The sequence below is a fragment of the Oryctolagus cuniculus genome, chromosome 3 (assembly GCF_051225735.1).
Source record: "Oryctolagus cuniculus isolate XC-2025 breed Fujian yellow rabbit chromosome 3, ASM5122573v1, whole genome shotgun sequence".
In the NCBI taxonomy this organism is placed as follows: Eukaryota; Metazoa; Chordata; class Mammalia; order Lagomorpha; family Leporidae; genus Oryctolagus; species Oryctolagus cuniculus.
The window spans coordinates 99,510,232-99,537,307 of NC_142869.1; the positions used below are offsets into that span (position 1 = coordinate 99,510,232).

The 27,076-nt window shown below is 38.2% G+C and overlaps 1 protein-coding gene across 8 annotated transcripts in view; it reads right to left on the minus strand.

Annotated features, from left to right (window-relative positions):
* The window catches only part of KYNU (kynureninase), a 226,249-nt gene that overhangs the window by 63,729 nt on the left and 135,444 nt on the right, over positions 1 to 27,076 (minus strand). For all 8 annotated transcript variants that reach the window (XM_070071543.2, XM_089329240.1, XM_017342818.4 and 5 more), the window contains 2 exons: positions 14,762 to 14,860; positions 13,614 to 13,687 (listed from right to left, as the gene is read on the minus strand). In XM_070071543.2, the coding sequence (XP_069927644.2) occupies positions 13,614 to 13,687; positions 14,762 to 14,860 (173 nt within the window). The remainder of the gene's footprint in view (positions 1 to 13,613; positions 13,688 to 14,761; positions 14,861 to 27,076) is intronic.

Genomic DNA, 27,076 nt, shown 5'->3' on the forward strand with positions numbered 1-27,076 from the left:
TGTGCTCAGAGGCACAATGACCTCATTCTTCCTCACTCTGGGTACCAGGATGGTGATCTGATATTTGCCATTCCTGTGCCCATGTACACAGTGGTGCCTCCAACAGCATCATGTTGGCAAAAAAAAAAAAAAAAGTCTTTGCTTTATTGATGTTAATCTTCATGATGGAATTAGATAGTTCCATGGATGACACAGAAAGGAAGGCTGCAAGAGAGCCTGGGTCAGCAGAATGCCTTGTTTCTGAAAGTAATCACCTGGCCATCCAGTCCAGGGTGAGTAGCTCAGCTTCTCCTTCACGATGAAAGCATTCTCGCTCCATTGTGCTGGTGAAGTGCAGTTGTGCTCCAGGAGAATCTTCACAAGGCAGTTCCCAGACCCTCCCATCCAGCCACCCACAGCATATCATTACAAATGGACACCAAGTGAGTAACCTTGCCGGTGGAACCCATCATGGAGCTGTAGAATGGTCAGAGTTGTCCAAGAGCAGCACATGCTGGGTGGACATGTACATAGCTGGGATATTGAAGGTCTCCAACATGATAGTTCCTTTTTTCTTGGTTGGCTGGGGAATCAGGTGCCCTCAGTCAGCCACATAGGTGCCCCTTGGGGATGAAGCCTGATCATTCTAGAAGGTTTGGGGCCAGATCTTCTCCATGTCATTAGGTGACATTGCCTTGCTCAATCCACGGTACACTTCAGAGTCAGGATGCCTTTCTTGCTCTGGGCCTCATTATCAATATAAATGTCCTTCTAGTCCATGTACTATTCACCAGTGCCCAAATCACTCTCTGATGGAAGAGACATAGCTTGGGGAGCACCATGGGCTGTAGTCAAGCATAGCAATATCATCAATGGTGAGCTGATGGTTAGTACAGATGAGTAGAGGAATGCTTTCACCTGGAACCCTCTTAACCAGGAAGCCATGTGTACACTCTCCTCTTCCTTCTGCTCTTAATCCAAATCTTATTTCCTCAGCACAGGCTTCCTGAATGCCATTTAATATGCACATTATCCATGTACAAGGTTTCTATATCTTCTTTCCCTGCTGTACTTTATTTTAAAATGTTTGTTCATCTTTTATTTTCATCTACTTGAACAGAGAGATTTCAGGGAGATGCCTTACATGTGCTTGTTCACTCCCCAAATGCTTTCAATAGTTAGGAACCCAAATTCCATCCAGGTCTCCCATTAACCCAAAATTTGAGCCATCACTTGTTGTCTCCTAGAATGTATCAGTAGAAAGCTGAATCAGAAGAGAACACAGGAGTTCCAGTGGGTAATTCAACCTGCTGCACCACAGTGCACTCCTAATGTTGTAATTTTTAAGTTGTGCATTAGTCATCTCCACATTTAAAGAATTAGATGACTGGCTCTTTATTATGTTCACGGCCTTCCTTTATATACTGGATTATTATAAAGTTGTGTAGATAGGGAAGTATTCTTTGCTGGTTAGTACATTCCAAATACCTTAAAATTTACCTGTATGCACAATAAACATTTCTTTAAGGAATACAAATATAGTGCAAGGGCATTATGAAGCTGTGACTTAGAGGATGAGAATTATAAGTAAAAATTCTTCCTTGGCTTCTTTTTATGAACAATTATGGGCTATAGATAGCCAAATACAAAGAAGACTAGGTTTGAGTATGCTATACTCTGTCTTCTGGGAAATAAGTTCAGTTTGGTAGGATTTGGTCATTGTTAGTTATATTGGTACATAAGTCTTCTGGTCAAATTTTTCAGTCATGTCCTCCATAGCAGGATATAAATGTTGCTAAACTACTAGGTGGCGGGACAAGAAAGGTTTGGGAAATAGAGACATGCTTGGAACAGTGATCCAGACACACTTAAAGAAGATAAACCCAACCATTATTCCTATGTGAATCAGAGAATGAGGAGATACAGCCTAAAACAATAAGTCAAAATCAAAGCAAAAACTAAAAATTAAAAATGAGCAAGGGGAATCTAAATCCAGGCAATTGATTAATCAGCACATTTGTAGGAAACATAAAAGCATGGCTAAGTCACAAAAACAAACTCAAAGGCCCCAAAGGCAAAAAAAAAAATACATCTTGAAAACAACATAATAGGTTAAACAGGTTGCTTGGGCCAATAAATTGCACATTCATCCCTTGATGGCAGCAACCAGTCCCCAGCCACGTCTGTTAAAAGGCTGGACATGACAGGACATTAAATAGGTAGACTATGACTAATTCACTCTCTGTAAAGATATATCGATTTCTATTTCTGACAAAATATTCATTTACTCACACTTGTTCTGCTCCATTCTTAGCAGATTTAATGCTACGCTAGAAAGTGGCTCGAGAATGTATCACAAAGCTCAGTTTCTTTTCTTGCTCATTTGCCCACTCATCTGTAAATAATAGTACTTTACTTGGTTCCGTTACATATTCAATTACATCTTCAAATCTCACTTTACAGGAGGCTTGCTGAAATATGTCCAGTGATCTAACAGTATGACGAGCATGGTCATCAAAAAGTACTTCCTGAAATGAATTTTAGTTAATGAATAATATTTTCTGAAGCTTCAGAATAATATGCTGTTCTTATAAGTGCTGAGTCTTTTTTTCTGGTTGAAAGTATCATTAATGAAAGCCTTTGAAAATTTTCTGAATATGTTTTCTTGAAATATCTAATTTGTAATAGTGGTTTACTATTCTTTGAGATAATATTGGTGTTTCAAGCACAAAAACAGGGACTTCAGTAAAACTACTTGAAATTTTATTGTCATTGTTGATTAAAAACTCATGAAGAAGTTTTAAGTTGTCTGTAGCTAGTTTTCGTGGATATATTTGGTTTTCATAGAACTATATGGAAATGCATATTTAATATGACAGTATTTTGCAAATCATACTCCCTTCAGAATAATTTGCAAAGTTGAAATCCTTCCATATGCTACAATATGGTTTTTGTCTCATGCTGAAAGTAAAGAAAGAACTATACGTTCAACAACAAAAAAATTTTGAACTGTTTTCTTGGACACTGTGAGCAATGAAAATAAAGAAAAAATAATAGTTCAATGTCCCTGTATTCAAAGAATTAAGGTTTCAGTTTTTGCATATTTAAAAGATTTATTTGAAAGTTAGAGATCCATCTTCCATCCACTGGTTCACTCTGTAAATGACTACAACAGCCAGGGCTACACCATGCTGAAAGTAGGAGCCAGGAACTTCACTTAGGTTGCACACATGGGTGGCAGGAACCCAAGTACTTGAACTGGCATTCTGTTGTGGGATGTGGGCATTGCAAGAGGTGGTTTACCCCACTGTGCCATCGCATGGAAATCCATAATCAATTTTTAAAACAATCTTATTTGGACAGGCTAAGATGAAGTCTCACAAGGATCATGGGGCTATTGTAAACAGATACCACAGGGCATTTGTGCCTAAATTACCATGGATTGTCTCTTCTGAGACTCTGACCAAAGTTGATTGGAGCAGGGATTGAAATGGGAACCAATGCAAGCTCTCCTATACATGAGGGCAATGGATCCCAGTTCTAGACAAAAGGATAATTCTCAGCCATGTTCTCCTCTCTGAAAGAGTAAAACGTAAACAAAGAGAAGATAGATTACATAATTCATGATTGTTTTCCTGAGCAATATATTCCAAGTGATTTTTCAGCCTGTGCTGCTAGTTTTCCTCCATCCTGGAAACACTAGAACCCAACAGATCTGTGTATGACTAATGAAGCAGTAGCCCATGCTGTTGCATGCAGCACCTATCATTACAGCAGACCTGCACCCTGGCTCTTTTGGCAGTTATGAAAAGCTGGATGGCTAAGTGTATTTTCCAAACAAGAACATTTAAAATCTAGCACTTCTGCAGAGTTAATAGTAAAAATATCTTGCATATTTCAAAGGTCACTTTAAGAACAAAAATTAAAGTAATTAAAACAAAAGCTGAAGCTTCTTGACAATTTCTACTTTTTATGTCTGAAGGGTTCATCAATCTCATGTATCTTCAGAGAAATAAGACTGTAATTTTAGAATAGAAAATAAATTTGGAGGTTTCAAAGAACTTTACTGTTCCCAAATTAACGATTATGTCATCATTTTCTGAGGGTGGTTATTTATAAGCAAGAATGACTTTAATGTGTCTTTTAATACTGACAATTACTATTTCGGCTTTCATTAAGAGCTGGAATTAATTTATTTCTTGAGTTAACAGATTATTGTGTAAACTTATTTTTAACTGTGATCATGCTTCAATGCATGTAAGTTATTTTTACAATCATGGTTTAAGCCTACTACACGGGGAAATGATCTGATTTATAGTAAAAACGATAAAGCCAAGGAAATGACTTCCTTTATTATAATTGATATAAAATTATTTCCAACTGTAAGTAGTTTAGATTATATGTCATAATTACACAGGTGAGTTTTCTGCAGTGATTTGTGTACTGTTGTAGGGTTCTTACAGTGATAGTTTGAGAACAGGTGCAACCCCACTTCATGAGTATGGATCCAGAACTAAGAGATTGAAATAGCCATAGTTTCACTACTGTTTATAATTTCTAAAATACTGTAGACTAAGGATAAAGAGCAATTTTGTGAAAATATGATGTTTTAAAATGTTAAGGCAATAACTCAGATTTCATAAAATTTCTAGTGAGGAGAATAAAAAGGAAAAGATTATTTGACAATCCCTTTAAGAAATGCCATTTAAGTAATTCTATCTTCTTTTTTTATACCTTCTTAAATTTATGAAACTTATGAAGTGAATCTCTCTCATGGGCAACGATTTCAGCTTTCAAAGTAATAGAGAGTAAATTTATTCACTTAGTTAACATTGCATTCTATTTTACAGAGGATTCATGCCTGTAACTTTCCCTACTTTCTTGCTCAAGCTTTTCTGCGGTATGGCATCAAAGGCAAAATCAGTCTGAGAATTCACCCAGCAATTAATCATAGGTTGCCTTATGAAACATCGTAATCTTGTGTTGTTGCCTGTCATTCAAGTCACGTATTTGACTTCTTAAATGGCAGAATAAAAGATCTTGAAATCATAGACAACATCCTATATTTGTTTCTGCAATCTATTAATGTATCCTTAATCAACTCAAATTCATTCCCTTCACATGGTCATGTGATGAGCATCTTAGAAAAAATCAGCTGGTGGAGTTAAGATAAAACAAGAACTTTGCTATATTTAATCCCTAGAAATACATACATGCATAAATATATATATAAATACACATATATATGTATATACACAAACACATACCATATGTATAGACATATTGGAAGTCTTATCTGATGACAAATGATAAAGGAATAATCCTCTTAAAATGAATCAGTTTTAAATCTAATAGAGGAAATAAAGTTTTGATTGATATACAATCTTATATAAACTTGACAATTATAAAACATTAACTATTATTATATTATAATTATTATTAAACTTTGATATTATCTTTAAATATTTCATTATGAATTTAAAGATGATAGTTTTTATGAAACTGTTTGAGACATTTGTCAGTTCCTTTAACTCCCTGATGTTCAAGTCATCTACTTTTGAGATACCTTATCAAATTTCTTTTATTTCACCTATTAGCAGCTATCCTTATGAAAAACCCTTATTGTCCATGATTTTGTGATTCAGCAGCTTCACTTACATCACAAAGCCCTTACATTGCAATCCATTTTTATTATAATTTTTTACTGTATTATCTGCTATTTATAGCATTCTATATTCAGTAAGAGGCTAAGACTTTTTAAAGTAAATCATACAGATAGAACATAATACAAACTTGTAAAGAGTGTTCTGGTAAGGACTAATTTTAAAATTGGATGGTTTATTAGCAAACATTTTTATTAGGGCAGCCTTTGCTTTCCTATAATAACTGGTTTCTTTGGGGCCAGGGATAAAGTTCAGATAATTAGGAATTCTTACAATTTGAAATCAGATGAAAATATGGGCAAACATTTAAGCAAATCGTAAAGCTGGAAGTGAAAATTTGTGTTTTATGAATATGTATTCTCAAAATAATGAATGTGGTTGAGATACTGTTGCACAAAAAATCCAACAGCTTTCTGAGAAATCCAGAGAATCAATAAAAAATGTGGAAGAGTAAACCTTGTATAACACAGAAAAGTAAACACACTCATTGGAGCAGAAGGAAGAGGAAATGGTACCACAGAAGCTTGGAGGAATAGACAGTAAATGTTAAAGTCAAAGGGAACAAAGGGAATGGTCAATTATAAACAGCCAACAGGTGAATATGTGGGAGCTGAGAAGTTACCCATGTCAATACTGAACACCTAACACCAGAAACAAGCTAAAGAGATATAGTTATTTGAAGAGGACTAGGTCAGACATATTTCAACTGGAAATTATGCAAAAACCCTCACTGGGAAATCTGTAGGTATTGGTTCATCCCATTTGAAAACATCAGGAATCTCGTGAATTCACACACTTTGCTACTGTCACCTGCACTTACTTGTTCTCTTAGCCTTTATGTAAGAAGATCTCATCCAGGTAATAGGAATTTGGTAAGTAGTAAGTCAGAAAATGTCACTAAGAAACTAAAAAAAAATGTAAGTGATAGCTAACTTTTAGGCTGTTGCATTCTCAGCTATTATCTGAAGAAGTACGTGGAATTGAAATAAATCAAGTCAACATTCCCCAGAACAAGTTTACATAAGATTACCTCCCCATATAACATTGATTGTATAGCTGGGGCAAACAGGACACAAGTTTTAATTTTTGGAATCTTTTTGTTGAATTTTCTAGAAATGTGTTTACATGATTTAAAAATATAACATTTTCTTTTGGCCTACGATATTACAGACTAGGTTAATCCTCCGCCTGCAGCACGGGCATCCCATATGGGCATTGGGTTCTAGTCCTGGTCGCTCCTCTTGCAGTCCAGCTCTCTGCTGTGGCCTAGAAGGGCAGTGGAGAATGGCCCAGGTGCTTGGGCCCCTGCACCCACGTGGGAGACTGGGAAGAAGCACCTGGCTCCTGGCTTCAGATCAGTGCAGCTCCGTCCATTGCGGCCATTTGGGGAGTGAACCAACGGAGGGAAGACCTTTCTCTCTGTCTCTCTCTGTCTCTCTCTCACTGTAATTCTACCTGTCAAATAAATAAATAAAAATCTTAAAAAATTAAAAGATAAAAAATATAGCATTTTCTTATAGATATCATCAGTGGGCCTCATTTTGGCTGCTCAAAAAATCTACAAAAACTCTAAAATTCCCAGGGGAAATGAGTGTTTTTCCAAGAGATCTAACACAATGGTGGCATCTGGAGCATCCATATGCCAATATGGAAAGTGAGGAACAGCACCCTTCAATTGTAGTCCACTCCTGTTTTCATAGTAGAACCTCCATTTAAAAAATAAAAAGAGGAGGTGGAGATGGTATTTTGAGTTGCAGCATATGGGCTCTTACTGTACCTTTGGATAATATTCAGATATTCTTAAATCTCCTAAAATCTAAAGATTAAATACAGCTCGCAAATGTGACAGAATTGTAAACACTGGTAAAGTTAAAAAAAATTCAAGATTATTTAGCAGGTTTTTTAGTTATACATTTCTGATTGTTAAATTTATGTAATTAAAAGTATATGCCTTTATACTTCAAAACAATAATCAACTTTTAGATGGAACTGAAGGCTGCCTGAGGGACAGGGGAGAGAGGAATTCCCAAAAAAGTCATTGATTCATTTATTCATAATTAGTCTTAATTTATGATAATCATTAACTTCAAAACAAGGATGAGAATATGGCTTTGCAATGAGAAAAGCTGATGTTGAGCTAAGAAAAGGTTAAATTTTCCAGTCGAGAATTCCAGCTTGAGTTATGATGCTTAATGCGGTAGATTGACTTTGGCCTTTCATTTACTTATTCTCTTTACGGGTAAAGGGCTCTAGGAAAAGTCTTAGGTCATCAGTTTTGAACAATGGCCAAAATGCCTATTTGAACAAAAAAAAAAAAAAAGGAAGTGAGATTTCTTGGTATAGATGTAATCTATCAGTTGCTAATGGAAACATCATGTGAAAGACTTTTTAAAATTATATACCAGATGTGAGCGTTAAACTTTTACAATCCAGTGGCACAAAGCCTGTGAGCCTGGGGATGGACATTCCTGTAATGCATTTTCCCCCAGCCTTGATGGATGTGCAAGCATTCTACTCAACCATGCATCTGGACTTCCCCTCCTCTTTATCTCTGCTGTTATCATGTTCTTCCTCTTTAGTGAAGATTTTGGTTACACAATTATTGAACTAAAAACAAATAGCCAAATGACCAAATAAGAAAAGGTTTTTAGGTTTCTATACTTTAATATGCTTGTTAAAGTTTGACTGGACTAGGAAAAGAAATGTTAACTGCATATTATTTATTTGAAATAATATGCTTAGCCACTAGATGTCACTCTTTTTTAAGCAAAAATGTACTTCACCAAGTACAACATCAATAGTATTTACATTCATTCCACTAGAATTGATGTTGCCCATATGGTTCTCAGTTATAATAGTGAATGGCTTAACAGCAAAAGAACCCCTCTATTTAGTGTTTAGTCTCTCTAAAATTTTAATAGAACAGAAAAAAGTATAAGTGATGGAAAGTTCATTAAATGCAATTAATCAGCTGATCTTGGAGATCTAATGACCAAAATACGGTTATTAAGTGGCAATAGAGTCAGTACACATGCTGGAATTTTTGAAGTTGATCTATGAACTATAAACATTATTCATAGGAAAAATTCCTTCCCCACCTTTAAAATCATTTTATTTATTGACTATCAATGCAATAGCTATGCAATTAGTCTTAGTGTGATGTTTTAGCCTTTCATGTCTTCTTACTACTTCTTGCACTACTCTTCCTGCAGGTATTGCTTGACTTGTGGATGCATAACGGAGGAAAATACACTGGAATATGTAGTGTTAGCAAAACATTTATTTTCCTATCAGACACAATGAAATGAGTACATGAAATTAGCTGTCCTTGTTGTATGCAAATCTGCTTCATTCTCTCCCTAGTTAATGGGCTCCAATTTACTAAGATACATCGAATACATTAGTTGAAGAAGAAATTAAATTTAGAAATTGGTAGCACTGGAATTATTTTTCTTTTCTTTTCTTTTCTTTTTTCTTTTTTATTGACAGGCATAGTGGACAGTGAGAGAGAGAGACAGAGAGAAAGGTCTTCCTTCCGTTGGTTCACCCCCCAAATGGCTGCTGCAGCCGGCGTGCTGCAGCTGGAGCACCACGTCGATCCGAAGCCAGGAGCCAAGTGCTTCTCCTGGTCTCCCATGTGTGTGCAGGGCCCAAGGACCTGGGCCATCCTCCACTGCACTCCCGGGCCACAGCAGAGAGCTGGACTGGAAGAGGAACAACCTGAACAGAATCTGGCGCCCTGACTGGGACTAGAACCACCCGGGTGCTGGCACCGCAGGCGGAGGATTAGCATATTGAGCCGCAGTGCCAGCCAGCATTGGAATTATTAATAGACATCACAATAAAAGAAAAGCTTCAAGACTATAAGAAAACAAACAACGTGTGGAAAAGCAACAGTTTCTTATCATTCAGCCTTCAGAAGTCAAGCCTGATTTAAATCCCCTCAGACTCCAAAGCTAGAGTTAAAATGCAAAAAAGTCAATAATGTACATTTTAAAAAAATTAAATGAATAGGTCTCACAAAAATATAAAATGAAACACACAGGAAAGATCTCATTCAACACACTAACCGAGAAAACCAATAAGAATGTAAGCCCAATGCAAAAGAGAAGTCAAGAAATGGAGATTTATGCAGTTTTTCAAATATCTGCTGCAATGAACTTAATGATACAAACAAACAATTTAATGCCCCACAAGGTCAGAAATCATAACCAATTATCTTTCCTGGTTGGGAGAAATGATCTTCACCACACAAAAATCTGCATGTTAACACAAAAATTCACAAGGGGGGTCAACAAAGTAAGTACTAAGTAATTATCAAACAAAGCTCCGAGGAGACTTGCCCCAATCATATTTAAAAATACCACCCATCTTTTTCCTTTATTTCTCAAATTTTCGATTTTTTTCACATAGTCCCTTATGTATCAATCACATACAAACGTTAAGAGCTATGATTAGTATGTTATGTGCATTGTCTCATTGTATTTGCCCAATAACTGCCTGTAAGGTCCTCAGTAAGAAGTCAGAGCACTGAGAGATCAAGGAATGTTCTTCAGCTTACAGACCACAGCTAGAGACCAAGCTGCAATGTGAATCTGGTCTACCAGCTGATCTACCTCCTGGGAGCATAGATTTAGCATATATTTAAATATTGTCGAGAAGATTTGGGGTTCCAGAAAATTAGAGGTGTGAGCACACTAAAATCCATACATTCTCCTTTTCCTTGTGCAGAGAGAGAAACCTGAAGTGCAATAAGCATGTGGTTAGAGCTTAAATCTGTCGCTCCCCCATTCGTGGAGGAACGACACAGGACCCTGCGCTGTTCTTTTGTCTGCTCGGCCCTTCCCGGGTTTGCTGCTGGTTCTTCCCGGGTTGGCTGCCGATCCTTCCACCTCCGTGGAAGGGCGGCTCCCCCTGGCACTTTCCCCACTTCCGCGGGGGAGCGGCACACCGCTGGCCGGCTCTCTTGGGGGCTGCTCAGGTGTTCCTTCAGATGTTCCTGGTGCATGTTGTCTCTCTCCTCCGGGCATTCCTATTTCTCTTATTTTACTTCTATCTGCCAGCATTCCTATTTCTCTCATTTTACTTCTAAACTTCTGTTTCTCTTATCCCCACGGCTTCCCAGTGCCCGCCCCGAGGCAGCTTCTTGGCACCTCGCCCCGCGGCGGCTTCCTGGCTCTGTGCGGCTTCAGCCCACGCTTCTCTTATCTGCGCGGCTTCCCGGCTTCGCGCGCGCTCCGTGGTCTCCATGCCCCTTCGCGCCCACACCACGGCCCAGCGCCAGCCCCGCACTTCCTATCTACTCGCGCCCCGTGCGCTCTCCCCGCACGCGGCGGCTTCCGCGAATCACACAGCTTAGCTCACATTTCCGCTTCTCCGTTTTCAGTCTAAGTTCCCTGGGCTAACCTGACGAAATCCAACCTAGCTTACATCTCTGCCTTTCGGTTTGGTCTTTTGCTCCCCCGTCTAATCTGACGGATTCCAATCTAGCTTACGTCTCTGCTTCTGGTTTTAGTTTTTCGCCTTCTGCTCCCCGGGCTGACTTGACGAATCCCAACTAGCTTACATCTCCGCTTCGGCCTGCCCCCGCGGCTTCATTTTCCCTAACATATTTTTCTCTACCCGGTATATTTCCTAAGTTTCTTCCAACAATATTCCCCTCTCATTTCTCCTGGCTTCTCCCCACAGTCCGTATCTGAGTCTGTTTGTTCTAGCTTTCACTTTCGCTTTTAATCTCCTAGCTTCCCCGCCATAGTCTGCATCCGAGTCTATGTTTCCTCCAGCCTTCACCTTCGCCCTCAATCCTAACTTCTTCCGGCACTTTTTCCGTCCGGCTTTTCCCTAGGCTCTTTGCTAGTCTCTCTCTCCGGTATTTTCCCACTTCTTCCCGCTTCTTCCCTCCTAGGTTTCCTATCCGAGTCACGGCACCATTATCCCTCCTAGGCTTCCTATCCGAGTCACGGCACCATTATGTCGCTCCCCCTCTTCGTGGAGGAACGACACAAAACCCTGCACTGTTCTTTTGTCTGCTCAGCCCTTCCCGGGTTTGCTGCTGGTTCTTCCCGGGTTGGCTGCCGTCCTTCCACCTCCGTGGAAGGGCGGTGCCCCCTGCCACTTTCCCCACTTCCACGGGGGAGCGAAACACCGCTGGCCAGCTCTCTCGGGGGCTGCTCAGGTGTTCCTTCAGATGTTCCTGGTGCATGTTGTCTCTCTCCTCCTTTATAGTCCTCTTCCACCAATCCCAACTCTGCTACCCACACACCGAGTACGCTGCTCTTCTCTAATCAGGAGCAGGATCAGCTCCTGCAGGTTATTGGTCGAACTGGAGGCAGCTGTGTAGAAGTTGTTTACTCCTCTCCCAGCACCATATTGTGGGAGAGCAGATGCATAGAATAAGTCTTAATTCCAGTAACTTAGTCTAGTCCAAGTTGCTCCCCACAAAATCCTTTTTTTTTTTTTTAATTTGACAGGTAGAGTTAGACAGTAAGAGAGAGATGGAGAGAAAGGTCTTCTTTCCGTTGGTTCACCCCCCAAATGGCTGGAGCTATACTGTTCCGAAGTCATGAGCCAGGTGCTTCCTCCTGGTTTCCCATGTGGGTGCAGGGGCCAAAGAGCTTAACTCCTAACTGCATTCTCTAGAATCTGTGTAGACTACTTGCCCACACCCAACTCACTTGCCCTTTGGGTTGATATAATACATCAGATCCTCTATTATAATTTAAATAAACAGAATGAGAAATGATCAATCTGGTAGTCATATTGTAGAAACAAGCAACATCTTGTACACCATAGATGTGGAAAACAATTACGCTAGGTGAAAGGTTATCAATGGGATTTGCTAAAAGTCAAAACTAGGACTTTAAAATTTTATGCATGGTCCTCTTATAGGCTTTTATATTCTTCTCAAGGGCTTTGGCACACAGAGAAATTTAATGCACTGACATCAATATACTCAAAAATGATGTCTGCCTGACTGAATATCTGTCTGAAGAGACTGCACTCTTTCATTTTTAAAATCTTGAAGGAGTTTTGATACGATTAAGTACACTATAGAAAATCATCCTGTATTCCTTGGATTTATATGACTAGATCTTCAGCAGCATGAGGTGCACCAGGCTTTCCTACTAATTCAGCTTTAGTTTTTGTAAAGATGATACTGGATCTGGTGACTGAAGATTCATTAAACTCATCAAACATTATCATGTTATCTATTAGGAGCCTAAATAGTCTCCTTGCCATACATATCCCAATACAATGACTATGAAGGAATTCTTTTCTTCCCAGAATATGATATTTTAATCTCCATTCCAGATAAAAATAAAGTAACACTTATGAATTCCCCAGTCAAATAAAAATGTGTCAATTTGTTGGTGTATTCCATTTAAGTTTATACTTGCTCTAAAATAGGAAGAGACTTCTGCAAAATAGAAAAGTATTACTTTTTATATAGTCAGTCTGTTGTTCAGTGTTCAGCTTCTCCAGGTTTCACGGATTATAAAGTCTTTCAGGACAGAAGATATTTCCCACAAGCCATCATGTAACATTTATAGCTTTAAAGGTAGATGTAATTTTAATAATAACATGCCACATTTAAAGCTCTATTAGGCACAGCTCTGGCTGCCTTTGATTTATTCATCATGTGAGCAATCTGAAATTTTCTAAAGTCTAATTTTTGAAAAAAAATCAAGTGGTCTCTGCATTCAGCCATCTGCTCTACATGATTGCAGTGACTCATTTTTAGCATTCACGCTTCTTTTTCATTGATTAAGTTTCTTGTTCAGCCAATTGAACCCTTTGGAAAGCATTTATTTCTGATAAAGCATATCACTGTTAATAGACTATTTTACAATAATTATAATACAATCCAGATTCCTATTGGATAGCATCTTCAAGAATTCATGTGAATGTAACATATTATTAATGCAAATTAACTTGTTCATTACCAAAAAAGAATTTAAAAATGGTACTCACGCAGGTCTAATGGTATGGGTATGCTTTTCGTGAACAAAGGCACCAGCAAGGCCTCCTGCTCCTGAATTTAAATACTGGATAGAAAATGAATTAAATTGCCTAAGTTTACCTGAATATATGACAAAATATAAACAATATAGCCATTTAACTTTTTTTAATCACAACTTTCAGCCAGTTCAAAATGGGTAATTATTTGAGTCTTATCATAAAACATAAACTTGGGACACTTTGATCAAAGAAAAACAATGCTTATTTATGTTAAGAATAAATGGTTGTGGGGCCGGCACTGTGGCGCAGCGGGTTAACGTCCTGGCCTGAGGCACCGGCATCCCATATGGGTCCCAGTTCTGGTCCTGGCTGCTCCTATTCCGATCCAGCTCTCTGCTATGGCCTGGGAAAGCAATGGAAGATGGGCCAAGTCCTTGGGCTCCTGCACCCACATGGGAGACCTGGAAGAAGCTCCTGGCTCCTGGCTCCTGATCGGCGCAGCTCCAGCCTTTGCGGCCATCTGGGGAGTGAACCAGCCAATGGAAGACCTCTCTCTCTGTCTCTACCTCTCTCTATAACTCTTTCAAATAAATAAAATAAATCTTAAAAAACAAACAGAATAAATGGTTGTCACTCTTTTTTTGGTCAAATTTTGTCTTAGTAGATACCAATTCTGTTTAGATCTGTCATAAAAGATTTAAATGATTATAAAAGCATCATATTTTTAAAACACCACATGAAGCGGGTTTTATTTTTAATCTTCCTGTCAATTAAGTTGCCTTCAAATATGTATGCCAAGTTGATTCTTGAAGATTTATCTTTACATTTGTAGAAATTTCAAATTATCAACAAAAACTAAGAATATAATCAATTTGAAGAAAGTTCTAAGTATGGAGCTTGTCTCTAGAATGTCTCAACTTTTTTTTTTATAGCAGCCTAGGAGTTGAAGGAATAAGTTCTCAATATTGACAAAAATACAAGAATTTAACTGTTTTCATACTATTCTAATATATGACATAATAATTTACTAAAATCATAAAACATAATGATATAAGAAATAACATGAAGCAACTTAAATCCTTACAGGCAGCCCATGGATCCTGTTTTTCCATTAATGCCAATGTGATATAAAATTTGTAAATATATTAGCTAGTTTGTACCTTGTAAGAACACCAGCAGGCAAAATCAACTCCCCAGTCATGCAAGTGGAGTTCAACATTTCCAACTGCATGTGCCAGATCAAAGCCAACAAAACAACCCTAGGGAAGAACATATAACAAATTTTGAATTTGTGTAATGATTAGAAACAGTAGTACAAACGTCTTTAAGAAATTTTTGATAAACTACTCCACCGTAAATAATGGTTCATTCTTGGATAAAGTGGCTCACAAAATGTTATCCACAATTCCCAAGATTCTTTGAATAGTTCCAGCAGGTCAAAGCCGCCTTCACAATACAAAGACTGCAGACACCATATTTACCATGTTGACATTTGCACAGGTAGTACAAAAGTAATATAATGGGTAGAACTGCTGGCACCTTAGCAGGAACCAAGGCAGTGGCAGGAGTCACAGCCTTTGTCCCAGTCCCTCATGCACTCAAGGGCATCAAAGGTGTTTCATTTAAGCACCTGCTGATTAAAGCTGTGAAAATGATCAATTGTCATTAAATGTCAGCCTTATAATTCTCCTGTCTTCTAATGCTTAATATGCAAAGCAATCATAAAGTACTAGACCACATTCTGAATTAGGATGGGTGGGGGAGAAGCTCTTTTCTATTAAATCAAATGTTAATGAGATTTATCAGACATAAAACAATGTCACTTATTTTTTGTTTTAGAAAAAAATTTAAAAGATGTATTTATTTGAAAGGCAAAGCAAGAGAGAGAGAGAGAGAAAAAGAGAAAGAGAGAGAGAGAGGGAGAGAGAGAGAGAGAGAGAGAGAGAGAGAGACCACGCATGCAAGTGTATTTTCCAAGCACAAGTTCATTTCCTCAACGGCTGCAAGTGCCAGGTCTGGGCCAGGCCAAAGCAAGGAGCTAAGAACTCCATCCTGGTGTCCCACATGTGTGGCAGGGGCCCATGCACTTGAGCCATCTTCTGTTGCTTTCCCAGGCCCATTAGCAGGAAGCTGTAGTAGAAGTTGAGCAGCTGGGCCTTGAACTGATGTCAGTGTCTCAAGCATCAGCTTGACCCTCTGTGTCATAACATGGGCCATGAAAGCAGCTTTTAATAACAATATATTGCTTATGTTATATGTAAGAAATTTATTCTTCTAAAAAATAAATAGATATATGTTAAAATTCTAATTGTAAATACTATCCATATAGATTAAAATCAAATACCAAATCCTCTTTGAGATACTGAATGAATTTTAAGAATAGGTTTCTGTTTCTTAAATATTTCAGATCTGCTGCTTTTATGTTTTTCTAACCCCTTTTAACCTGAAGCAGTTCACGAGTATTTTTATTTATGTTTTAATTTTGTATCATATATGAAATTAATTCAAGCAGTTCTAGCATACAACTGTGTTAAGTTGAACTAGTGGTTCTTATTGTTCGCCCTTTCTTGCATTCATGTCCTTTGTCACGTAACTTTTCAGTTTCTTTCGCTGAGGGCAAGGTGTGATTCTGTGCCACTGGACTCAGCTATATGACTTGTTTCAACCAATTGGATGTTGGCACATACAGTAAAAGCAGAACCACAGGGGTCAGCGCTGTGGTGTAGCAGGTAAAGCTACCACCTGCAGTGCTGGCATCCCATATGGGCACCGGTTCAAGTCCCGGCTGCTCCACTTCCAATCCAGCTCTCTGCTATGGCCTGGGAAAGCAGTAGAAAATGGCCCAAGTCTTTGGGCTCCTGCACCCACGTGGGAGAGCTGGAAGGAGCTCCTGCTCCTGGCTTTGGATCAGCGCAACTCTGGCCATTGCCGCCATCTGGGAAGTAAACCAGTGATGGAAGACCTCTCTCTCTCCACCTCTGCCTCTCTGTAATTCTGCCTTTCAAATAAACAAATCTAAAAACAAGCAAAAAAAGATCAGTATCACTAAAAGCACTTGAGTGACTAGGCCTGCTCCATCTTTCCCTCTGCCATATCTGTGAGAAGTCTGCATAGACCAACCCACTGACTCAGATGGAAGAAGAAATGTAGATCACAATCACCCTTACAGGTGCCCAACACTGATCAGCTGCTCCCCAGACCCCTTGCTTCTCCACAGATGCATGACTGAGCTTAGCTGAGGCCAGTTGAGCCCCTTCTTGCCAAGCCTTGATAGATAAGCAAACACCACAGTGACCCATAAATAAATGATTGCAGTATCTAGCCAATGAGTTCGGAGATGTTTTGTCACACATAATTTTTATGACAAGTGCTAAAGAGAGAAACATTGTTTACACTCCTAGGAATTATAGCCACCATTCCATTCCTGCACTAGCTTGAGAAGGATCAAAGGATGGGCAGTTTGTATCCAATACTCCTTTTAGGTCCTACATCAGAAGTAGAGTATGTATTCGTGCTCTGTGCTATTATCTCAGTAAACCTGCAAACCCTCTGATACAATTTCAAATGTGAGGCACTTTACTGGTACTCAATTAAAAAAATGATTCTTTTTCAATCATAGGGGGAAAATTGATGTAGTTTTGGAGAAAATTTCAAAGTTAATGTTGACCCAATAGTATTCACCATATACACTGTTAGATTCTCACAGCTTCTTGCCACCTGATTCAATTCTATCTTCATTATTTGCTTGGCAGGTGCTTTGCAGTGTTGTGGGTCTGCCTAATAGAATTTGCACTATTTTAGAGTAGAATCCACATTTCTGTTTCCTCTACATTCTCATAAGGAAGAGTTAGAGATGAATACATTTTATCCAAATCATGGCCAGGTAATAATGTTGTAATTTAATGCTTACTGTCAACATCATTTAACTTTCAGTATAGCAAAACATTAATAATTTTACCTAGAAAAATAGCAGCACACTCCACATTAAGATAATTCTGCACATAAATCTGAATTTAAAAAGAAAAATGCTGATGTTTAAGTAAGAGTGATGGAACTTTGCATGATATTTTCCTTTGTGTTCGTCTATTAGTTCAGCAGGTGCACATATAGTAATTACATACTCAAAATTTAGGTGTCATGTAACAATAAAGGGGCCTATCTATTGACTGAAGTAAAGCCTTGAAGTAAATTTAGAAATTTTTTTCTAACACTTCTCCCTTATGAATAAATAACCCAAGACTGTTATTAGAGGTATTTCTCCTCGATCAGATAGATGCAAAATATGACCTGTTTTTATAAATGAAGTTATATTGGGACACACTCAAATTCCTTTGTTTAAATATTTTCTACAGCTGCTTTTGCACTACAGAAGCAGAATTGAATTGTTACAGCAGAAACTATATAGCCCACAAAGCTTAAAATATTTACTACCAGTCCCATTACCGAAAATGCTTAGCCTTAGCCTACAGCATTAATTTCCATAAAGAAAAACTCAATATATTGACACCTTAATTAATTAAAAGCCTTACTCATTGTAATGTGACTGAAGCTAGTATCTTACCAAAAGGCAAATCAGTTTTAGAGAACACATGCATTTGTGCTTTATTTCTCATCAAAAATGAACACGACGTATCTCATAAAAAGACAGATGCTCTGTGCTAATATAGATTTGGAGGATCCAGCGGAAGCTGTGGATCAGTGTGGAAGTTGTAGATGTGCAGCAACAAGCACGGACACAACACGGGGCACCGTCCCATATCTGAGAGCTAGAGTAAGTGCCAGCTTTAGACAGTGAGGTGAGACCATAGTGCAGCAGCCCATGCCACTGGCATTATTGTTGGAGGTAGAAACTTGCCGAGTACCCTGTCTTTGAGTTCAGCCTGGAGCCCTAAGGGAAACAGGATAGCAGCCTAACCCAGTGAAAATAGGGAATGTTTCTGTCTTCCTACCCTCCCTCGATGGCATCTAGCAACCAGCTGGGAGAGGGTGACATTTTGACAGCAGTGGCTGCACTGGCTCTTGTGCACGAGCCCAGCAACCGGCAGGAACAAAGCACCATCCTGATAACAGCAGCAGCTACAGCAGCTTAGGTGTGTCCAGCCAGCAACAGGTAGGGAGGAGCTGCCATTTTGAAATGAGTAGCAGCTGTGGGGGCTCTTGTACATGCGTGTGATCCAGAGGGAAAAATCCACATGTCCCACTCACTGAGTATGGCTGGCAGGATGATTTGTGGCTGTGAACTCACATGAGACTGTGAAGTACCCCCAGCCTCTCAACACAGCCTGGAGACTGTGCCAGGGCTCAAACCACCAAGGTGGAACACCCACAGACCGCTGACTCTGGGAACATCTCTGCATCTCCATGGACAGCATAGGCTGGTGTGGCAGAGTGGATCCTCTGCACCCTGTGACTATGGAAGCCTAGTGTGCTGAAAAAGTGGGAACTCTGACTGCACAATAGAGCACAAAGTGCAGCCAGGTCACTGGATAATCACTATGTGGCACCAACAGCTCAGAGCTCCCTGACTGCCTGGGGTGGGTAATGTAGCAGGATCCAAGTTCAAATGAAGACTGCACAGATCCTTTGTGTGGTTGAAGTAGCCATGTGTGTGAGTGCTGCATACACAGTGTGATAACCCAGGGCATTATTCACCTTGAAAGAGAAGGGAGGGTATGATTATGCCAGCCGAGTTGATCATACACTCTTCGCAGCTGACAATAGATTTACCACACCCAACTTGGGTGTCATCCTGGATTCTTATCCCATCCTGGAGCACTGACCAGAACTCCCTGGCCACAGCCAGCACACACCTATGGGTATTCACTAAAGAAAAGACACTCCACTAAGCCACAGATGAATAGATCAAAGATAAAATCAATTAGAGGAGAAAACCAATATCTCCACAAGCCCTAAAAATAAAATGCAGAAATTCAAGAAACAAGAATGGCAACATTAATCCCCCAAAGGAAAGACTTCCTTATGAGAATTTGAAGATGAAGAGACTGATGAAATGCCTGAAATGGAATTCTAAAGATTAATCATAGAATTACTCAGAAGTAATGAGAAACAAATTCATGAGTTAAAGAAATCCATACATGACATGCAAGAATTCTCCCATGAGATTGAGATTTCAAAGAGAACTCAAACTCAAATTTTAGAAATCAAGAATTCAATAAATCAAATAAAATACAGTGGGAAATCTTGACTTGGTGAGACAGAAGAAAGAATATCTGAACTAGAAGAAAACTCTTCAGAATTTGTCACCAAAAACATAAAAAGAATAATTATGAAAATTAAAAACATTGCTGGAGATATATGGGATACTATCAAATGACCCAACATACAGGTTTTAAGAATTCCTGAAGGTATGGAAAGACAGGATGTATTAGAAAGCCTACTCAGTGAAATAGTTACAGAAGATTTCCCTAATTTGGAGAAAAAAGGCACATCCAAGTGCAAGAGGCACATATAACACCAAATAGACCTGACTAGAAAAGATCTTCACAATGACTCCTTGTATTCAAACTTTCAAGAGTAAAACATAAAGAATAGATTTTAAAATGTGTACAAGAGAAATACCAGATTACTTTCAGAGGATCCACAAATAGACTCACAGCTGACTTCTCATCTGAAACCCTATAGGCCAGGAGAGAATGGAGAAATATAGTCCAGGTATTAAGAAAAAACCTGTCAACCCAGAGTACTGTTCCCTGCAAGGCTGTCATATATGAATCAAGGTGAAGGACTTCCATAGCAAACAGAGATTGAAAGAACTTGTCACAACTTGTTCAACTTTATAAAGGATGATTAAGAATGTATTAAACATAGAAACACAGAAGGATAGTCACCAGTATGAAAGAAGGTAAAAGCAAAAAATCTCCCAGTTTTTTAAAAAAAGGAAATTCCATGCAAACAATAGGAATATTTACAAAAAAAGCAGGCAAATTTGTTACTTATCAATATTAACCTTGATTCTCCAATTGAAAGATATAGAGGGGCCAGTGCTGTGGCATAGTGGGTAAAGCCGCTGCCTGCACTGCTGGCATCCCGCATGGGTGTGGGTTTGAGTCTCAGCTATTCCACTTTTAATTCAGCTCTCTGTTATGGCCTGGGAAAAGAGTAGAAGATGGCCCAAGTCCTTGGGCCCCTGCAGCAATGTGGGAGACCCAGAAAAAGCTCCTGTTTCCTGGCTTCAGATCAGTGCAGCTCTGGAAATTGTGGCCAATTGGGGAATAAACCAGCAGATAGAAGACCTCTCTCTCTCTGACTCTTCTCTCTCTGTGCAACTCCAACTTTCAAATAAATAAATAAATCATATAAAAAGAATATTTGAATGGATTAATAAGGCACATCTATTTGCTGCATACAAGAACACACCTCACCAATAAAGAAACATCTAGACTGAAAGTGAAAGGATAGAAAAATTTATTACACACTAACAGAAAGCCACATGAACAGGTGTAGCTATCCTAATATTAGACAAAATAGAGTTTAACACAAAAAATATTAAAAGAGACAAAGAAGAGCACTATGTAATTATTAAAGGATCAATTCAACAGAATGATGTGACTATAATAAAAGTATATGCACCCAATGCCAGGGTGTCTGACTATTTGAAACAAATGTTAATGGATCTAAGCAGAGACATAAACTCCAATAAAATAGTAACTGGGGACTTCAACACTCCACATTCATCAATGGACTAATCAACTATACAGAAAATCAACAAAGAAACAACAGAGATAATCTAAACTATGGACCAAAGGTACCTAACTGATATCTACAGAAACTTTCATCCTGCAGTAGCAGAATACACATTCTTTCCATCAGCACATGGAATTTCTCTAGGAAAGAAAATATGCTAGGTGATAAAGCAAGTCTCAGCAAATTCAAAAAAATCAAAATCATATCATGCATCTTTTCTGACCACAATGGAATGAAGCTGGAAACTAACAACTCAAAAATATCTAGAATATATACAAACACATGGAGACTGAGCAACATGCTCCTGAATGAAGAGTGGGTCACAGAATAAATCAAAATGGAAATCAAAAAGTTTCTGGAAATGAATGAACATGACAATACAACTTATCAAATCGTATGGAATACAGCAAAAGCAGTGTTAAGATGGAAGTTTATAGCAATTGGTTCCTACATCAAGAAATTGGAAAGGTATCAAATAATAAGCTACCAATGCATCTGAAGTTTAAGAAAAACATCGAGAAACCAAACCCAAAATTATCAGAGGAAAGAAATAATTAAATTAAGGAAGAAATAAATAAAGTTGAAACCAAAGAACCATACAAACAACACAGTTAAATGATTAAACTTTTTTTAAAAAATAAACAAAACTGATACACCATTGAACTAAAAAATCAAAAAAGAGGGATAAGGCCTTAATTAATAAAATCAGAAATGAAAAGAAAATGTAACAATGGATATGACAGAAATAAAAAGAATCATTAAGCATTACTACAAAGAGCTTATGCCAAAAAAATAGCAAAATTCAGAATAAACGGATAGATTCCTGAAAATATACAATCTACAAAAATTGAGTCATGAAGACACAGAAAATCTAAACAGACCAATAACCAAGATGGAGATTGAATCAATAATAAAGACCCTCCCAAAAAAGAAAAGCCCAGGACCAGATGGCTTCACTGATGAATTCTACCAGACTTTCAAAGATACAACAGTGAAAGAGAACTATAGACCAATATCCCTCATGAACATAGATGCAAAAAAATCATCAATAAAATACTAGCTCATTGAATCCAACAACGTGTCACAAAGATCATTCACCTGGACCAAGTGGGATTTAATCCTGATATGAAGGGATGATTCAACATTCACAAAGCAATAAATATGAGCCATCACATTAACAAACTGAAGAATAAAACCCATATGATTATCTCAATAGATACTGAGAAACTTTTTCATAAAATACAATATCCTTTCATGATGAAAACCTTAAGCAAATTGGATATAGGAGGAACATTCCTCAACACAATCAAAGCAATTTATGATAAACCGACAGCCAGCATCTTTTTGAATGGGGAAAAGTTGAAAGCATTCCCACTAACATTTGGAACCTGATACGGATGCCCACTCTGACCAGTGCTATTCAATATAGTCCTGAAAATTTTAACCAGAGTCTTTAGGCAAGAAAAAGAAATCAAAGGGATACAAATTGGAAAGGAGGAATTCAAACCCTTTTTGTAAATGGCATGATTCTATATATAGGGGATGCAAAACACTCCACTAAGAGACTTTGAAACTCATAAGAGGGCATGGCAAAGTGGCAGAATATAAAATTAACACACCAAAATCAATAAGTTTTGTATGCCCTGACAATACTATGGCTGAGAAAGAACTTCTAAGATCAATCCCATTCACAATAGCTTCAGAAAAAATTAAATGCCTTGGATTACGTTTAACCAAGGAGGTAACAGATCTTCATAATGCAAATTACAAAATATTAAAGAAAGAAACAGAAGACACAAAATAATGGAAAAATCTTCCATGTTTGTGGATTGGAAGAAATAATATCATGAAAATGTCCATACTACCAAAAGCAATTTACAGATTCAATGCAATCCCACCAAAATATCCATGACTTTCTTCTGAGATCTAGAGAAATGATGCTAAAATTCATATGGAAACACTAGAAAACCTGAATAACTAAAGCAATCATACACAACAAAAACAAATAAAAGGCATCACAAAATCAGGTTTCAAGATATACTACAGAGCAGTATAATCAAAATAGTCTAACACTGGCACAAAAACATTGTAGACCAATGGAACAGTATAGAAACTCTAGAAATCAATCGATGCTTCTACAACCAATAAATCTTTGACAAAGAATCTAAAATTAATCCCTGGAGAAAGGACAGTCTCTTCAACAAATGGTGTTAGGAAAACTGGATCTCCACATATAGAAGTATGAAAGAAGATCCTTGCTTACACCTTATACTAAAATCAACTCAAAATGGATCAGTGATCTAAATCTATGAACTGATACCATCGAATTACTAGAGAAATTGAGGAAACTCAGGAAGACATTGACATAGGCAAAGAATTCTTGGAAAAGATCCCAGAAGCACAAAGTTAAAATTACATTAAACTGAGAAGCTTCTGCACTTCAAAAGAAACACTGAGCAAAGTGAAGAGGCAACCAATGTTAGGAAAAGAGGTGCAGAACAGAGAAGAGACAGAATAAGAATCTATAGCCAGACCTAATTTATTCAGACAAAATAAATCCACAGATGTGGGTGACCAACTGCCTGCATGCACATCTATGGAACAAGTGGCAGGAGGCCCCAAACCAAGGTGCTGGGCCTTTTTATATCTGAGGAGGGCTAGGTGTGGGAGTGGGAGTAGAGAACAGCAGGTGGAGGGGAATTCTTTGGAGTTGGTTTTTCATGTGGCCACCAGGCCTCTGAACCTGGGGAAGAATGCGTGGGTGGATGTCAAAACAATAGGGTGTGAGACTGAATTGAGATTCAAGGGCAAGGGATAAATACCCATATTATGTCTCTTTTGGACAATGAGTGAGAGTGGCTGAGGCTTATGCCTTTGTTCCATCAACTGATAGAATAGGAGAAAATATTTATAAACCATGCAACTGATAAAGGATTAATTTCCAGAATCTATGAAGAACTAAAAAATTCAACAACAAACAGCCAATCCAATTAAGAAATGGGCTAAGGACTTGAACAGGGATTTTTCAAGTGAGGAAGTTCAAATGGCCAACAGCCACTTGAACAAAATGTTCAAGATCATTAGCCTTCAGGGAAATGCAAATCAGAACCATATTAACATTTCATCTCGCCCCATTTAGAATGGTCTGATACAGAAATCAAAAAACAATAAATGCTGACAAGAATGTGGCTAAAAAGGTCCTTAAATCTACTGTTGGTGGGAATGTAAACTGGTGCAGCCATTGTGGAAGACAGTATGGAGATACCTTGAAATCTGAATATAGGGGCTTACACTGTGGCATAGTGGGTAAAACCACTGCCTGCATTGCCTGCATCCCATATGGGTGCCGGATCAATTACCGGGTGCTCTAATTCTGACCCAGCTATCGGCTATGGCCTGGGAAGGGAGTAGAAGATGGCCCAAGTCCTTGAGCCCCTGCACTCATTGGGAGATCTGGAAGAAGCTCCTGGCTCCTGGCGCAGCTCTGGCCGTTGCCAATTGGGGAGTGAGTTTGCAGATGGAAGACCTCTCTCTCTCTCTCTCTCTCTCTTTCTCTCTGTAACTTTGCCTTTCATATAAATAAAACTTTTTTTAAAAAATCTGAATATAAACCTACCATATGAACCAGCCATCCCACACCTGAGAATTTTCCCAAACCAAAAGAAATCAGTATATGAAAGAATGACCTGTACCCCACGTTCACTGTAGCTCAATTCACATTAGCTAAGATATGGGATCAACCCAGGTGTCCATCAACTGATGATTGGATTCAGAAAATGTGGTATATATGCACAATGGAATACTGTTCAGCCATAAAAAGAATGAAGTTCTGTCTTTTGCAACAACATGGATGCAACTGGAAACAATACTTAATGAAATAAGCCAGTCCCCAAAAAGACAAATACCGTATATTTTCCCTGATCTGTGGTAATTAATACCAAAAAGTAATGTATAGGAGTAAAATTGACATTTTTGACCTTTGATGATTTTTTTAAGCCCTGAACAATCTTTTTTCTTACTATTTATTTAACTATTTACCTAGTATAATGTTAATCTTATGAGTGTAAACCACGCTGAAAGTAAATTATTGTAAAAATTAAGATTCGTATTAGGAGATGAAGGAGGAAGAAGCATGGGAGTATAGGTGGGGAGGGTGGGGAAAGTATCACCATGCTTCTAAATCTGTATACATGAAATATGTGAATTTTGCAGACCTTAAATACATTTTTTAAAAAATATTTTTGTATCTGAAGTCTTCTTCTCACCAATATTTCTAATTTAAGCAAAAATTATTTTTAATTCAGCAATGTTTACAACTCTTCAAAATATAATTTTTAGCAATCAAGCTTTATTAGAAAACGCAAGGAAAGAAAGGGTTGTGCATTTATTTTATTATCAATTATTTATAAAGAATGACACTTTGAAGGAACCACAAAATTCCTTCTAATATATCCTGTTATTAAAAGCCCTGTGGCCACATCTGTGACAAAACATCAAAAAAGCCCCTGCTGCTTCTACAATATGTTTGAAAGCATGTCAATCCCTTCCTTGTGAATGGAAAAAATAATAAATTATTTAAATGTGACTGTTTTGAGGGAAGGGCTGGGACTTGAATGATATTGTTACAAAGTGATTCTATAAAAGTGTCACTAGATGGCAGTATCTTAAAAATAAAGAAAAAAAAGTAAATTATACTAAACTTTATAGAAATGTAGAAAGATATTTTCATTATTTTACTTCCAAGGATAAATAGCATGATATGCATAGGTGTAAAAAGTACTTCACACTCGAGTGCCTACTTTTTGCATTTTTTACATAAAAATAATCATTTTAATATCTTTGTTTTTCCTTTAGTTGAAAAGCAGAGAGAGAGGGAGAGAGAAAGAGAGATCCTACACACTGGTTCACTCTCCAGGTGTTTGCAACAACCATGTCTAGGCTGTGTTTGGGCTGGTAGCCAGGAACTGAGTCTAGGACTCCCATGTGGGTGGCAAGAGCCAATTACTTGAGCCATTACTTGCTGCCTCCCAGGCTCTACGGTAATAGGAAGCCACAGTCTGTGGCTGGAGCAGGTAGTCAAAGCCAGATCCTCCCATGGGAGACATCCTAATCAATGTCTTTCTCAGCCTAAATGCCTGTCCCTCCAAATTCATTTTCATTCAAAATTACCCGCAAGCCATCACCCTCAAATTGATGGAGCTCCACACTTGCATAGCAGTGTTCAGGCAATATCCCACCCTGCTTTAAATCTGTTTTAAAACTATTCTAATCATTCTGAATATTGCAACCTTGATTGCCTATTTCTCAAAGTAACAATTTCCCAGTGTTGCTGTGTTCCTTCAGAATTTGAGCTCAAATCTTTGTTGAATAAATTGTACATGGATGAATAAGTTATAAAGTCTTTCAATTGTCAATTATCTCTTAAATCACATCAACTTTTAAGAGATTTGAGGTCTACTGTTTCTGCTTCACTTTATAAAATTAAATTAAAAAAAAATATTTGAGAGTCAGAGAGACAAGGAGAATGAGAATATGTGAGAGAGAAGACACAGCCAGCTCCCATCCTCTAGTACACTCCATAAGTATCTACAAAGCCTAGGAGGGGCCTGCCTTGCCAAAGCCTGGAGACAGGATCTCAAGCCAAGTGTCCCAGGTGGGTATAAGGGAGTCAATTACCTGTACCATCAGCCCTGCCTCCCAGGGTCTGCACTAGTAGGATGCTGGAGACAAGAGTTGAAGCTAAGCCATCAAACCCATGTACTTGGATGCAG